At 35.8% G+C, this 17,860-nt stretch overlaps 1 protein-coding gene across 2 annotated transcripts; it reads right to left on the reverse strand.

Annotated features, from left to right (window-relative positions):
- Nucleotides 1-11,692: 11,692 nt before the first annotated feature.
- LOC113323860 (mediator of RNA polymerase II transcription subunit 22a-like) lies at nt 11,693-16,713 on the reverse strand. Of its 2 annotated transcripts, none has more exons than XM_026572209.1 (4): nt 16,450-16,713; nt 14,183-14,346; nt 13,014-13,079; nt 11,693-12,373 (listed from the first exon to the last, which is right to left on the reverse strand). In XM_026572209.1, the coding sequence occupies exons 2-4, from the start codon at nt 14,339-14,341 to the stop codon at nt 12,137-12,139; spliced, it is 462 nt and encodes a 153-aa protein (XP_026427994.1). In that variant the 5' UTR covers nt 14,342-14,346; nt 16,450-16,713; the 3' UTR covers nt 11,693-12,136. The 2 variants fall into 2 exon arrangements, with proteins under 2 accessions (XP_026427994.1, XP_026427995.1); XM_026572210.1 differs by lacking the exon at nt 16,450-16,713 and adding an exon at nt 14,771-14,886.
- Between the last annotated feature and the right edge of the window lie 1,147 nt (nt 16,714-17,860).

Genomic DNA, 17,860 nt, shown 5'->3' on the forward strand with positions numbered 1-17,860 from the left:
AATATCTTTACAATTAAGATTGTATTGTAACCATGACTAAACCCAGTGTTGTATTGTATTGTATTTTTTACCTGACACACTTCTCCCTAGTTCGACTCGAGGAAGCACTCTCCGTTATAAATAGGGTTGTTCAATGATATCGAGTTGTTAATGATTGGCCATATTGGTGTTGGTGTTTGGTCATAATGATTGAATAATATGTTATGCAGCTATGAAAACGGTTGCATAACCTGTTATGCATCTACAAAATTTGTTGCATAACAAGTTATGCAGTCCAGAAAACGGTTACATAACACGTTATGCAATTAATTTTTTCTTAGCATTGAAACCAACAAAAAATAAGGTTGCATAACTTGTCATGCACGTACAATAATATCTACATAACATGTTATGCAGTCGTGAAAATGGATGCATAACTTGTTATGCATCCGAAAATATGACTGCATAATGCATTATGCATCGAGAAAATTGTTGCACAATCTTTTATGCATCGAGAAAATGGATGCACAACCTGATATGCATCCGTAAATATGAGTGCATACTGCATTATGCATCAATTTTTTTACGTGCGCACTAAAATCAACCAAAATAATGGTTACATAACTTGTTATAGATGCATAACTTTGTTATGCAGTCGAGAAAATGGTTGCATAATTCGTTATGCAGTTGAGAAAATGGTTGCATAATTCATTATGCGTCTGCAGAATGTGTTATGCATCTTTTTTGGTGGCTGCATAATGGTTATGTATCAAGTTTTCGAAAATTTTGCCTAAAATGATGATCACCTCCGATTTTTTCGTGAAAAACAAAAATTTGATATTCTTATTTGTACTCGTTATGTAGCTCTCTTAAAAAGATTTTCAACGATATAAAATTTGTAAAATTCCAAGTCGCGGATTTTTATATATGTTATATCCAAGTTGTGTTGTCAATTATACCCCCGATGCATAACCCATCATGCGGATGTATAATCCGTCATGCAAACATTTTTAATAATTTCATATAATTATGGGCGTCACGGAACTAAAAATTAATTATGGCCTGACAATGAAAATATTATCTTTTTTGGGCCTGCGCCTAATTTTTCCTAAATATATTAACTAAACAATAGTCATAATTAATATCTATATTATAAAGGACAACGGTGTTTTTCCATATTGACGGTTATCTATATTTGGGACAGATAAAGGACAGTGTAGATTTAAGTTTTTCAATCTACATTTTTATCATGTAAAGAAGCGTTGAAATTGAGCCCCAAATTTAAGATTTTCAATTTACATTTTTAGCATCCAAATAGTGATCTAGATTGTGCCACATATTTAATAAGTTTTTGAATTTCCTCTCCACCCTCTTAATGTCATTTATTTGGGAGTTAATTTTCCCATTTAATGTGAAACCATTTCTTTTATTCAAAATTAAATTCCCTTTTAACTTAATCTCTTTCATAATCAAAATCTACATTTTTAGCATATAAAAGAATGGCGGTGCCTCATGCCTAAATTTTTTGGTCATATATGCAATTTGATTTCTTTTTGTTTTTATTTATTAATGTCGTATTTTGTGATAAGGATTTTGTTTCTTCGTTTGAAGTTTAAAGATATTCAAATATGATTGTTCTCTATTCATTTTCACTCTTATATTAGGTTTTCTAATACCCATATCATTTAATCTTTTTTTTTTATGTTGTCCAATTTAACTTTGACTTCATCGGCCAAAATCAAGAAGATTTTCATGGAGTGAAAATAATTAACGAAGAAAGCCCCGGTTTCATTGTTATTTCCCTTAGAATTTTTAAATATTTTTTTAACTGTATTGCTGCTTCTGCTGGAGAGTTTCAGCCTCTTATTTGGACTATGTCATGTACATGTTGGTATCAAATGGATTGAGGATTCTTGATTAATATTCTTTTTCTTTATATTATATGAACCTTGAAATTACATCTCTTCATACGGTGCAGGCATATCTTAGAGATTTTATTTTTTTGCTTTCTTTTTTAGGGAAATGTCAGAAAAAAATACATTTCCTAGAAATAACTATTTTGGTTTTTGGTATATTGTTTATGGTGTGGATCATTAGAAGCCTTCTCATTAGATTTATATATCATTATTGTCTAGGAATCTGACAATAAGCAAAAGTTTTTCTAACAGGAAATCTGAAGGGAATCCGTTTTTAAGATCCATACTTTCGCACCTCTAGATCCTAAGACTCCAAGAGGATGTGATTGGTTTTGAATTATATTCGATGAAAAAAAATGCATTAGAATATCAAGAACCATTGCTTGACCAACTTATGCCTACTGATACCCGTATGAGGATTTGATGGGCACATCCTTCATGTAGGATTTTAAAATAGAATGATCACAGAACACCCTCTCATGTGTTACTTCACAATCTTTGGTTGAAATCTGATGGTATCAATCAGATTTTCACGTATCGCTTGCAAAATTTATAGTTAATGAAAGTTTATTGAAAAATTTTCATACACCAAGAATATAAAAGAGGACCAAAAAATCCTCGCGTTTTTAGGGGCCACTCAAAAGGATTTAGGGGCCAACAATAAAACAAAAAAGGTCACCCAAAGGGAAAATGTAGCCAGCCCTTATCTCGCGTAATTCGTAATGGCAAAATTACCCTTATATATTCGGAGGATATGATAACATTTTTATCCTCTGATTGCAATCGGAAGCCAAAATATTGCCCAGACTTCCGATTGTAGTCGGTGCAGTATTAGAATGATTTTTGTTTCATTTTTTCCATTTCTTTTTCATTCTTGAGTTGTTAGAGTTATAGAGAAGAAGGTGAAGGGAAAAAGGGAAAACCCATTTATCACTACAAAAATGGATGGATATGAAGAAGAAGATGAGAATCATGGCGAAGAACAAAATGTTGAGGGTTCACGACCGTTTAGAGAAGACGATTTGGGGTATATGTTGAATGATCCAAACTTTTGTGGAGAGGAAAACCTAGACGACCCTTTCATGGAAGAAAATGGAGAATCTCCTGATATTGAAGCTAACGATGCATGTAAAACACATGTATTGTGTTAAGAAACTCAAATACTCGATTTGCATGCGTTTGTGTGCTTTTGTAAACAAGAAAAACCGATTATTGCATGCATTGAATGCCATGAACTACCCAGATTCGGTAGATAATTTCTCGAATAAACTTACGAATATAACACACTGAGTACCAAATATGTATATTCGGTAGTTCCAAGATAGTAGTTTACTGCTGAATATGAGAAAAAACCCCAAACTGGTTTTCCAAAAAAATCTACATTCGGTAGTTATGTAGAGTTATTTACCCCCGAATGGCCCCAAAAACGAATTCCTCAAAAAATTTCAAAACTTAATATTTTTATCCTTTACAATCGGTAATAGTTTAACATTATTTGACTGCCGAATATAACAGTGGCCTCAAAATAAAATTTCCGAAAACTTGAAAATCGGATGTTTATCGATTAAAGTTATCTCCCGGTTATTTATATTCGGCTGTTTTACTATATATTTTAGCTTCCGATCAGATCATTTTTTGCACTCAGTAAACTGTGTACATTCATTTGCATAAATCGGGTGTTTTGGGTAACCGATAGGATTCCGAATATAGTATATTCGGCAGTTTGACTTATTTAATAACCTCCGATTATTGTATAATAATTTGTTGCTTTCATATGCAGGCCGTTGAAGAGTTTGTTGATGATTTCTATTTGAGGCCCGACACTTCCCTATACTATGCAAACGATTTGGTATACTCATTACTACTTTTTTTCTTCAAAATTTATATGTTAAATGGTTATGCTTATTAGATTTGTTTTATTTTATGCACGTTTAGACATTTGGAAGTAAGAAGGAGGCAAAGGAATGGCTTATGAACAAGGCAAAAGATAACATGTGCGTGGTAGTTCAAAATAATCATGTTAGTGACACTCGATTTGAAATGATTTGTGAGCGAGGTGGGACGCGAAAGAGTCACGAGGGAAAGAATAGTAAGTACGTACGGAAGACGAATAGGAAATACTGAAGCAATACCAAGAAGATAGGATGCCCATTTAAGATTGTCTTCTATAAGCCCGATGGTATTAAAGGTAAAGAGTATAAAATGTATAAAGTTGGTAACGGTTGTCACAACCATGATGATCTGTTGGATTTAATTGGACATGTAATGGTTTCCAAGTTAAAACCACATCAAATGCAGACGGTGAGGTCTATGCGGATCCAAAAAGCGAGTGCGATCTTAAGTAAAATAAAGGCGGACGACCCCGGCAACTTGTCTTCTTTGTCTACAATTAAGTCGGCCCTAGCTACGATCAAAAGGACTGAATGGGATGGTAGAACAGTCATGCAACAATCGGAGTGGTTAGCGGAGTTACACGGCTACACCTTGAGAAGGGAAGAAAAGGATGGTATAGTGGTTCGTATTTTCTTGGCACATCCCGAAACGATCCAATTGGCTCAACGCTTTCATCAAATTTTGTTGATAGATGCTACTTATAAGACAAACAAGTATACCATGCCGTTGTTGAACATTGCTTGCCATACTTCGGACAAAAACACGTTTACGATTGCATGGGGTTTAATGGATCATGAGAACAATGTGAGTTTCATTTGGATGTTGGAGACGTTGAGGTCCATTTATAACGGTGATAATTTTCCAAGGGTTATTGTAACGGATAACGATCAAGCCTTAATGCATGCAATAGCGGTAGTGTTTCCGGAAGCCAAAAACTTGCAATGTACGTGGAACATTCAATGCAATCTCAAAACCAATTGCCATCATCATTTTCAAGCTAAAAGACCAAGGAAGGGTACCAAGAGGTCAAAGGAAGAGGATGAGCGCATTAGTAAATTAACCGTGGAAGAACGTAAGGAAGAGGATAGGTTATTTGAAGAAAAGTGGAAGGAGGATGGAATTATTTGGAAAATGTTCATGAAAGCATGGGACAAAATCGTTTGGTCGATGACCGAGGAAATTTACGAATGTAACTTGAAGAAATTTGAGGATGAATACGGCACGTACTACCCAAAACCGGTTGAGTATTGTAAAAAACAATGGTTAACGATTAAGGAGAGGTTTGTGTTTGCATGGACATATGAATATCGTAACTTCAAGAACGAGGCGACAAGCATTGCGGAGGGGTCTCATGGTCGACTAAAGAAAATACTAATTGGTAGTCAAAATGGAGTTGTGTCGATCCAAGAAGCAATCCATAAATTCACCAATCGTGATCTCGTAAAGATTAGGAAATGTATGCAATTTAGTGTACACCAATTCCCGGTGGAACATATTAAGGAAAAATTGCTTCTAAGGGGAGTTGTTCATAAAGTTTCAAGATGGGAAATAAATAGCATGATGAAACAATTGAAGTTATATAAAACTTATGATGACGAGAATACGGTTTGTGTTTGCACGGATATGATAGGTATTGGACTCCCGTGTCGTCATAAGTTGGGTAGGTATGTTGAAGTGATTGATATCAATGATATTCATCCATTTTGGAAGCAATTAAATTTCACTCCGAACACCCCGGTAGTTGATGGTCCGTCTTTCTTGGAGTCGGAATTGTGTGCACGAATAGCCGAGCGTTACACTACATCAAACGGCACCAAAAAGAAAATATTGTGCACTAACGATGGTTTAATTTTTTTTGGTTGTTTGTTCCTTTTTTGTATTTCTTCTTCCATTGCTGCAATTGATGTAGTTGTTCGCTTGCATCTTCGAAGTATGTTGTCGATTGATGATGGACTTGCCATTGAAAAGGTTTTTCATTCTGATTTTTTACTCAATAATAACTGAGAGGGGTTACCCTCCTTATATAGATTAGAGTTCCAACGGCTCTAATTTTTGAAAATATGGCCGTTGAGGTTTCTGAAAATATGGCCGTTGAGGTTTCGTATCAATGATGCACTACAATCGGTTGCTAACGATACACGTATTTCCTCCGAATAGGACATTCGGTAGCGAACTTAAATTTTTATCTACCGATTAGGTTGGTATTTCTAAACACGACTATATTATTCGGAGGATAATATTTTTTTGTAAAGTCCTGAATGTACGATGGCCCATAAATCAGAATTTGGGAAAAACTGATACTTTTCAAATTTTGAACTTGCAATAATCGGAAGTCAACTCAGTTACCCAAACTTCCGACTATGGGTTGTCTAACCTTCTGTATTGGCCCTTGGAACCACCTAGAGCCATGGCATGGTTTGGTTTGAACTTGTAATATTCGGAGAATAATTTTTTTTTGTAAAGTCCCGAAAGTACGATGGCCCAAAAATCATAATTTGGGAAAAACTGATACTTTTCATATTTTGAACTTGCAATAATCGGAAGTCAACTTAGTTACCCAAACTTCCGAATATGGGTTGTCTAACCTTCTATATTGGCCCTTGGAACCACCTAGAGACATGGCATGGTTTGTTTTGAACTTGTAATATTCTGAGGATAATTTTTTTTTGTAAAGTCCCGGATGTACGATAGCCCAAAAACCAGAATTTGGGAAAAACTGATACTTTTCAAATTTTGAACTTGCAATAATCGGAAGTCAACTTAGTTACCCAAACTTCTGAATATGGGTTGTCTAACCTTCTATATTGGCCCTTGGAACCACCTAGAGCCATGGCATGGTTTGTTTTGAACTTGTAATATTCGGAGGATATTTTTTTTTTTGTAAAGTCCCGAATGTACGATGGCCCAAAAACCAGAATTTGGGAAAAACTGATACTTTTCAAATTTTGAACTGGCAATAATCGGAAGTCAACTTAGTTACCCAAACTTCCGAATATGGGTTGTCTAATCTTCTATATTGGCCCTTGGAACCACCTAGAGCCATGACATGGTTTGTTTTGAACTTGTAATATTCGGAGGATTTTTTTTTTTGTAAAGTCCCGAATGTACGATGGCCCAAAAATCAGAATTTGGGAAAAACTGATACTTTCAAATTTTGAACTTGCAATAATCAGAAGTCAACTTAGTTACCCAAACTTCCGAATATGGGTTGTCTAACCTTCTATATTGGCCCTTGGAACCACCTAGAGCCATGGCATGGTTTGTATTGAACTTATAATATTCGGAGGATATTTTTTTTTTGTAAAGTCCCGAATGTACGATGGCCCAAAAATCAGAATTTGGGAAAAACTGATACTTTTCAAATTTTGAACTTGCAATAATCGGAAGTCAACTCAGTTACCCAAACTTCCGAATATGGGTTGTCTAACCTTCTATATTGGCACTTGGAACCACCTAGAGCCATGGCATGGTTTGTTTTGAACTTGTAATATTCGGAGGATAATTTTTTTTTGTAAAGTCCCGAATGTACGATGGCCCAAAAATCAGAATTTGGGAAAAACTTATACTTTTTAAATTTTGAACTTGCAATAATCGGAAGTCAACTCAGTTACCCAAACTGCCGAATATGGGTTGTCTAACCTTCTATATTGGCACTTGGAACCACCTAGAGCCATGGCATGGTTTGTTTTGAACTTGTAATATTCGGAGGATAATTTTTTTTTATAAAGTCCCGAATGTACGATGGCCCAAAAATCATAATTTGGGAAAAACTGATACTTTTCAAATTTTGAACTTGCAATAATCGGAAGTCAACTTAGTTACCCAAACTTCCGAATATGGGTTGTCTAACCTTCTATATTGGCCCTTGGAACCACCTAGAGCCATGGCATGGTTTGTTTTGAACTTGTAATATTCGGAGGATAATTTTTTTTGTAAAGCGAACGTACGATGGCCCAAAAATCAGAATTTGGAAAAACTTATACTTTTTAAATTTTGAACTTGCAATAATCGGAAGTCAACTCAGTTACCAAACTTCCGAATATGGGTTGTCTAACCTTCTATATTGGCCCTTGGAACCACCTAGAGCCATGGCATGGTTTGTTTTGAACTTGTAATATTCGGAGGATAATTTTTTTTTGTAAAGTCCCAAATGTACGATGGCCCAAAAATCAGAATTTGGGAAAAACTGATACTTTTCAAATTTTGAACTTGCAATAATCGGAAGTCAACTTAGTTACCCAAACTTCCGAATATGGGTTGTCTAACCTTCTATATTGGCCCTTGGAACCACCTAGATCCATGGCATGGTTTGTATTGAACTTATAATATTCGGAGGATATTTTTTTTTTGTAAAGTCCCGAATGTACGATGGCCCAAAAATCAGAATTTGGGAAAAACTGATACTTTTCAAATTTTGAACTTGCAATAATCGAAAGTTAACTCAGTTACCCAAACTTCCAAATATGGGTTGTCTAACCTTCTATATTGGCACTTGGAACCACCTAGAGCCATGGCATGGTTTGTTTTGAACTTGTAATATTCGGAGGATAATTTTTTTTTGTAAAGTCCCGAATGTACGATGGACAAAAAATCATAATTTGGGAAAAACTGATACTTTTTAAATTTTGAACTTGCAATAATCGGAAGTCAACTTAGTTACCCAAACTTCCGAATATGGGTTGTCTAACCTTCTATATTGTCCCTTGGAACCACCTAGAGCCATGGCATGGTTTGTTTTGAACTTGTAATATTCGGGGGATAATTTTTTTTTGCAAAGTCCCGAATGTACGATGGCCCAAAAATCGGAATTTGGGAAAAACTGATACTTTTCAAATTTTGAACTTGCAATAATCGGAAGTCAACTCAGTTACCCAAACTTCCGAATATGGGTTGTCTAACCTTCTATTTTGGCCCTTGGAACCACCTAGAGCCATGGAATGGTTTGTTTTGAACTTGTAATATTCGCAGGATAAAATTTTTTTGTAAAGTCTCGAATGTACGATGGCCCAAAAATCAGAATTTGCAATATTCATCAAAGCTGTAATGTTGATCTGTCTTGTTCTGTAACTTGCATGCCTCCTAAACTCTGTTGTTGTTGTCTCTTTATCCCAACCTAAGCACTTTTTAGTTAGAGCATAAAGTTGTGCCCAACTTAACTGCTTTGTGTAGTTAAATTTCACAGCTGTGCCTTGGTCGGGAAGTTTAAGAATCTGCACAACATCATCCGGGGTAATCGTCATCTCCCCAAACGGCATATGGAAAGTATCGGTCTCAGGATACATTCTCTCCACGAACGCCGATATGGCCACACGATCATGTTCCAAAAATGAATTCTCGGCGGCATTAGCTAACCCCGAGTTGGCAACAATTGACTTGAACCTTTCACATTCAACGGATAAAGGCCACGCAAGCATTTTTGTTGGTGCGGCGGTAGGTTTGAGTAGAGGACCGCATCTGGATGATCCTATTAAAGTACATAAAAAATCCTTAATGCAAATATTACGATATAACACATAGACAATACATTAATAAAAAATAGTAATTTTATTACCTCGGTTTCGTATATTTCTCTGGCCCATGAGTATTTGTATTCAAATAGCAATTTTCCTCCATCCGCCGGTAGCCCAAAGATTGTGCCTGCTGGAATACCCTTCTTCTTCAAGTGCTGAGGGACAAGATGTGATGCTTTCTTAGCAATATCATTCTTTACACCATCTTTTCCTTTTTTGGCTTTTTGGGTACCACTTGGTTGTCCTTCTTCTTCTTCTACTCTTGGCACTGGATCAACTGGTTCAATTTCATGGTGGGGTGTAACTTGTGGAGCAGTTGGTTCTGCACTTTGTTGAGCGGCTTGTTCAACACTTGGTTGCACCCCTTGTTCACTGCCTTGTTGTTCTACACTTTGTTCAGCACTTGGTTGCACTCCTTGTTGACTGCTTTGTTCTTGTAAGCTTTGTTGAGCACTTGAATTATCTTTGGCACTCCTTTCCCTCCTAGCACTAGCTGTCACTTTCTTCCTCCTTTCTCGACTTTGTCTAAACAACAAAGAAAGGAACAATATTTACAAACTATACAATCGGAAGACAAAGTATGGAAATATAACCCGAATGTACACATTCGGACGTAAGAAGACACATATTGTTGCCGAATACAAAACAATCGAAAGCTAACTAAACATATTTACAACCGAATATGCATCAATTGGAGTTCAGAAGCTCTAAATTTTTCATCCTACACAATCGGAAGACAAAGTACACAACTATAACATGAATGAACAAATTCGGAAGTAAGAAGACACATATTTTTCCCGAATGAAAAACAATCGGAATATAACTAAACATGTTTACAACCGAATATTCATCAACTGGAGTTCAGAAACTCTAAAATTTTATCCTACACAATCGGAGGTATAAAACATTATATTGTCTTCCGAATAAGTACTGGCCCCAAAATGGGATTTTTCCTATATCAGAAATTTTGAGATTTTTTCAATATATATATATATATATATTCGGTAGTGAGTGTACTTCCGAATACTGTGTGTCAACTTAAATATATTGGGGAGCCAATAAATTTATTAAACTACCGATTATTACCAGTTTGTATCCAGGAAGATATGGCCAACAATATTCGGCCGATAACCATCAAATATTTCTCCCGAATACTGTCGATGTTCTTGAGAAATGAAGAACACGACTATATTCGGAAGTAAATAAGCATGAATATCGCCCGAATCTGGATAAATAACCGAAAACCCTAGAAATATTTTTCCTCTATTCGTCGAATTAAAGCGAAATAAACCCCAAAAATGATAGATTCTTACCTAATTGGGGCCATTTGAAGTTGACGAAGTGTTTGACTATCGGAATCGCAACCACCGACTATCGACGGGTACTTCTTCTTCGCGTTCTTCTTCATTTGCAGCAACAATTTCTTTATTTCTTGCTAAAATCCCAATCTTTGGATCGATACCCCGAGCAACGTTTTTGGTTCTAGGTCTGTGGGTTTCATTTCCCTTATCCATTGTTTTATAAACGAATCGACGATGTTTTGATTTTACGATTCGCGACGATGTTTCGGTTGAACACAAGAACGAGGGAAAGTTTTTTTTTCTTCCACAATCGGAAGATAATATGAAACTGAAAGAAGAATAGTTGAAATGAGTAGAATTTTTTTTGATTTGGTTTTTATATAGTTTTACCAGAAGGGCATTTATGTAACTTCAATATCATATAGGGTACTCCTTAACTAGAGTCTTTGGCTGGGTATAAATTGATGGCCCCTAAATCCTTTCGGGTGGCCCCTAAAAACGCGAGGCAAAAAATACCATGGAAATACATTACTTCCCTCATAGGTTGACCGCCGATGGATAGGAATTTAAGAAGGCTACCATAATTGGAATACGTTTTAGGTTTAACAGCCGTTCAGTACCAATAAAATCTAACATACTTCCCTAATTTTCTTCGAAGGTTACACTAATAAAACCAAATGGAAAAATTGATAGAACTATTCAAGCAATGACAAAGGGAGCCTAAAATCGAATGACGGGAAAAGATGAGCAACCACAAGATTTCTTTACTGGGAGACACAGATGTAGTTGAGTTTTCTGAGTTAACGTATACGAATTGGCACTCTAACCGAATTAATAATAATATTGTTGGAGATTCACTTTAATTATAAGTAGGAATACTAAAAAAATTCAGTAAATCGAAGTAATTGAACTGCATTCACAGACATCATCGAATGATTGCAATGGGTAGAAAAACGGTAAATGATAATTTGGCGGTATAGAAATAAGACCATCACATTTTACAACTTCGTAAACATAAAAACAATAGTGGAAAAATGTTTCTTTGTTGATAGATCGACCATCAGGTCCATCACACTGACAACTAATGATATAAAATAACATACATGATAAAAATTCATAGTATTGTGAAATCGTCACAATAATGATGCCTTATTCCACATTGAACTCCTAATGAGTATGATTCACAATAATATAACTAATCGAAAAAGTGAAGCAAACATTCTGAATCAAAGCCCGTGCCGTTACGGCACGGGTCATATTCTAGTATTAACTAAAGCATGACTCCTTTGATTTCTTAAATCAGTGTCGTATAGCTACACGCTTACACCACATTCGATCTAATAATACGCATCCGGATTTTCTGCGCCCATCTGTAAAGGTATCAAGGATGTAGTTGTTGAATGAGCATGTCTATACATGGCCTGAATACACTGAAGTTACCAACTGCATGAGCATCATATGGCTTTTCCTTCTGATGGGTTAAATCTTTTTCCTAGTAAAATTAGGTTTGAAAGAGTAAACTGCTATCCTCGGACCTTCACTGCTCGCCTTGGTCGATCCTTTGGACGGAAGAGTAGTAATGACATTCAAGCTCTTTCAGGCAACCAGCTGCCTCCTCTCCAATTCTAGACAACATTCCCTCTGTATTCTCAGCTTGTTGGTCAAATTCAACAGTCTTCTGCTCAACATGCTCGTTCAAAGATGCCAACCCGGAAAAGATAGCTGTCTGCTTCAGCTCTGATACCAATTTCAGCAGGGAATCTGCTGCCTGAACCTGTTAATTAAATTAGTTACATTGATCAGTGAAAGCCAGAAACCTTATAGTAAAATGGTACTATGCCGTAAGATAAAGCCCAAAATAAGCAGTTCACTGAGAACCATTAGTTGCTCAACAAAGAGTAGCCGCAACCCACTTACTAGAGCAATGGCAAAGAGACAACCAATAGATACAAATTAAGTCACAGCATACATAAAACATGGAGGAATCCACTAGCACATACAAACCTGGAGAAGACTTTTTGACAACATACGCACATATATTTATCTTGACTTCATCTAGTTTTTTTCCTGGGAATGTTCAAAAATATGACGAGGAGAGATGGTCTAACCAAGTGAAGAAAGGACTCTTCTTTCACCCTTCTTGTCCTTTATCATTATCCGAAGGATGATGATACATAATACAACAAGTAATGATTTTTCTAGTAGATGTGACAACTTGAAGGAGCACAGGTGGACATTCAGGAACTGAATTCAAGAGTTGGCTATTACTTGTAGTGTACATAACCTATAAATGCAATGCCATCAATGCGCAACAGAATGCTAGAAGTGGAAAATCTAGCAAGTTCATGGAAAAGTCAACATAAACCTACTTCCATTTCTATGTTTTAAAATGATAATGAGGCTAAAAAACTTGCCATTCTCGCTCCACGCATCTCCATCATGAATGCTTCTTGTGAATTCCTAACTGGTGGATCGCTTACCTACAAGAAGATCAGTACGGCAAACACATATAAATGATGAATATGGTAACACGATAGATACAATTAGCTTATGCTACAGGACAGTAGAGAAAAAGCTCTCATGAAGGAAAAAACAAATGACTAAGAAACGAAGACACCAAAAATGGATAAGCATGCCTCAAAATTAAGAAGTATCTCTAAGCATGACTTGGAAAAAATTGTCAAAGACGGAACCCTCCTTTAATATCAAAACAAATATGACTCAGACATACAAATTAAGTTCCAACAAACTGGAAAGTGGAAACAAACCCATTATCATCCATTCAAATTTTAGTAATAGTCGGATGAACTATTTGAAAGCCTAGGCTGGTTTCAAATTCAGTACTATAAGAGCATCATTAAAGCAGGTGGTTTTAACCGACTGATTTTGAGTGCTCTAAAACCATTTACAGAATTTTGAAACTTGCAGTTCCACATAGTAAGTGACAATATTGCTTCAAGGTGATGATTGACCCTGACATGGGAACTCCATTTAAGTCTTCTTCAAGCCAGCATTTCAATAAAGATGCTTTTACGTTTACTTTTTTTTCTTTTGCACCCAAAACTACACATTTCATGAATGCTTATATACAACTACAAGATAAAGAGCGTGTCGTGTCTATCACTTTAAACCAACTCCGTTCAGAGAAAAAATATAATAAAAAACAAATCCTTTAGCAGAAAAAAATGCTCGAAGTCTTACTCGACTAGCGAACTGGGTTTCAGAGAGATCGTCGGATCCAGCAAAAAGAGAAACTTATGAACCACTGCTAAAAAACAGTTATTTCACTATTTTGTTGAACACTAGTGTGACGTTCCAAAAGTATTCCACTGGACCTTGTACAAGGTATACTTTTAGGAAAAGACATAAATGAAACCAAAAAACCAGGAATTTATACACTCTAATCTAAATTACAGTGTTCAACCGAAACTACAAAACCAGGGTTCAACCAATATCAGCTTTAGTAATCAAATGAACTCAAGGACGGCAATGCAGCAATAATAAGACCAATCAATGTGCTTAGAAACCGAAAACTGAAATGACTGATCAAGTATATAATATGCATGCACCTATAGAAAGATACCCTTGCAACGTTAACCAGGTGATTGAAATTATCAACAATATTGGTTATGTCGGTATCGACTCTTTGCAACAGGGTCTTCTGCTTCTGAGCTGCTGCTGCCGCCGCCGCTGCTGTTGGCCCACTGCCTCCGCCGGTGAGACCTACTCCACCTTTGTTCATTTTTCCTTTTGGTTTTGGTATGATGAAAAAAAATACAAAAACTTATATTATAACATCAAAGATTAGGCATGAAGATACTGTTTATAAACAAAAAAGAACAGCATATTTTTTATATTTCTTCAAGAAAGGGAAAAGAAACACATGAAGAGAATGTTTTGAAGGGGGGTACAAAATTTACGTGAGTGTATGACTTACAGAAACCACTATAATTAAAGTCAACAGTCTATCGTTTAAAAAAATTAAGGGCAAGACATCCCACATTTAAAATTGAGGCCTATGGTTTCGAACCTCGATTAGATAACAGTAGTTCATATGCATATACTACAAAGAAAGATACAATGTGCAACTCCAGAGTAAGCAAACAATATTAATTTAATATTGAAGTTCATATTAACAGTGATGCTGGAGTGCTTTGTCGAACACTTCTACCTTTGAATCACTTGTATCCCTGCTCCAAATCATTAACCGCAAGACTCAGCCAAATCTCTTGAAATGATTTGACTCACTTCTGCTAGACAATCACGCATTTGAAAGTTGTGGTTGGTCTGTTAGGAGATTCGGGTTTATGCATCAAAGCAACAATCAGACAGGCAGATGGTGTTGGAAAAGGAATAAGAATCGCGAATTTGACATTTACAATGTCGTAACTGGCAAATCAAGAGACTAGAAACAATATCCATTACCAATTTATGTTATTTTTATCTGGTCAATAGGTTGGGTCTTCTTCATCCAAATCATACTTTGGTCACTTGTTTAAGAGCAACCAATCAAGTTCATAGTAACATCAGGGAAGCAACTATTACGCAGCAGGGAAGCTAAGGATTCAAGACCAGAACCCTAATAAAACTGAAACAAGTTAACTTGAAAACAGCAGTAGTTTTTCGTTCTGGTTTAGATGAACCCTAGACTCCAAATCTGTTGAATTCAGGACTTTTACCATATAAAAGTTACCAGAAATCCATAGGCATGGTCACAGCACTATAAACCTCATAATCATGGTCCCAACCATCCACATGATTTGTGGGTGCTTTTTATCTGGCATCCAGGGAGGGGCAAGCATCGACTTTCCTGCACGCAGGGTGCTTACAGATCCATTATCCTCATCATAGTTACATATGATTTCTAGGTACTGCATCTCTTAATAATCCTTATAAAGCAACCTTCAATTTTACACTGTAATCTAGTCCATCTAATGTTGCATCTCCCACAACATGTGTGTACAACATTGATAGAAACAATAGAAGGATACAAGCACAGCAAATTGCAGAAGAGGTTCTGCAATAAAATTCTATGAAAAACATTTGCATCCAATAGAATGACTACTGTAGTCAGCTACGCAATAATGACAAAAACGGTTTTGTAACTTATTGAACATTTAGGATTCGCACTAAAATCGCAGTGACAAGGTTTTGAGTGTTCATGGAGCAGATGACAAGGTCATGTCTTCAAATCAAGGTGAGTATTATAAAGGAATATCCCAGAGAAATGTCAATCAGACTCCTAATGGAAATGTTTCAGTTGGAAATTTTCTACAGTCAATGTCTATGAATCTATCATCTCATTTGTTCCCTACACTTGAGCTTACAGTTACACAAAATTTCTTGGTATGCATAATGCATTTATCGAGGGAAAGAGACATTCTCTAACAAGAACACTGCCCGAAGGCAACATTGTGCTTGCCTCTCTCCAGATGCAGATACCAACGCCTGTTATCCAATTTAGTAGTTTGTAACCCTTTTTGGCTCCTTCATAAACCAACCCAACAAAATAATAATATTATCACCACTTGAGATAGTTGGGCAATAACAGAAAACAAAACATCAGAGAAAAACGCCAAAATTTTAAATTTTGCTAAGCTAATAACTTTAAAACCCTAACCATAATACTGTTTTACATACCTAAATGCTATCTAAACACAGTAATTTCACACAATATTCCATCATATCTTAATTAGGGTTCTTAGCAATCAGAAGTTAGCAAATCCTAGAGTAAATTTTTTATTCAGATTAAGTAAGACCAGAACAAAACCCATTTTCAGGGTAACCAAATTGCAAAGATGAAAGAGACAAAAGAGAAATTGACAGAGAGGAGGTTGGGAGACAAAATACCTTGTTGCAGGAGATTGTTGGCTTGCAGAGAAGCTTCACTTAAATTCGCATCGAGAGGAAAACAAAAAAGAAAAAATTAACGAAATCTAAACGTTTATGCAGGAGAGCTCTCTTATTTGTTGCACTTCAACGAGCGGCAACAGTCAAGGTTGACTCTAGCTGGAGTTTTCTTTTTTCTTTTTTTTTTCCGAAGAGTAGTTCATGTACTTCTCCGGGGTATGAACGCCCCGTTGAATCATTCAATACAATTGCATCGAGGAATTCCGGGCATGTGTAGTCCTTGATAGACTAGTTGGTCACCCGTGCATCTTTTCATTGTTTATGGAAAACTGAATGTTCTTTCTATATAGTCATCATCAAAATTATTTTGATAAGGGGTTTCGTATTACTTCATTCTTTTTTTTTTTTGAAGTATCAACCAATTTGTGGGAGTATCCTGAAGTAACAATAAAATAATCCTAATAAGTGTGCAAAAAAATCCAAAGTAATTCCAATAAGTGTGCCAAAAAATAAAATGAACCAAAAAGGGCCAAATTATTTGTAGCAATAAATTTTTTTTAGTTGTATTCTTATCAAATCTAAGAATACTATTGTTATCAAATGGAAGATGACTAAAGTTGTTTTGGTTGGTTGAATAAAACCATACCATTCTTATCAAATCGGAGATTCACATCCCTTTCGCCTATGGTTTCTTTGCGGTCTTTGTATGTTTCTTCGTTTTGTTCTCTTTTGTTGTGAAGTTTTTCAAGGTAGAGATAAATATACTTTGCCTTTTCATATTGTTCCGCAAGTCTTTTCTGTTCTTGTTTTTGAGAATTTGTTGTTTTTAGCCATTTTTTTCTGTTCTTTTTTATTACCGCGTGTAGGTAGTGATACTCGTTTAAGAAGATTTTCTCGCTTCATCATGTGGATTTTTTTGGCTAAAGGAAGTAAAATCGATCATAGATTACCGCGTGTAGGTAGTGATATTTATATACATAGAGTATAATTAGGGTGTAATTATTTTTTTTTATTTTCCATATTTTATCTAAATTATGGGTTTATCACGAAGATATCTTATTTTGTTTCCACATTTTTATCCAAATTGAGAAACTCTAATTCTCATTTAGGGTAAGCAAGCCATTTTTTTTTTGCATGAAATTCTTTTTGGAAAATGTAGCTATTGAAATTTACAATAACAAATATCTAAATTAATATGGTAATAATCCCATACCATGTAAAGGACGATAGGAAGATTGATAACCCTACGATGGGTAGTCTTCGTTGGCTCGTTTCTTCATTGGCCCATACTTTCCACGGTTAGTGCTTCCAATTGCCATTATCGGCCTCAAAACCTTTTACTGCACAATCCCAGCTGCTCCGGCTAAACGTCATTTCATGATACAACACCAACTTAATGGTATATGAAATG

Source organism: Papaver somniferum, chromosome 11 (genome assembly GCF_003573695.1).
Source record: "Papaver somniferum cultivar HN1 chromosome 11, ASM357369v1, whole genome shotgun sequence".
In the NCBI taxonomy this organism is placed as follows: Eukaryota; Viridiplantae; Streptophyta; class Magnoliopsida; order Ranunculales; family Papaveraceae; genus Papaver; species Papaver somniferum.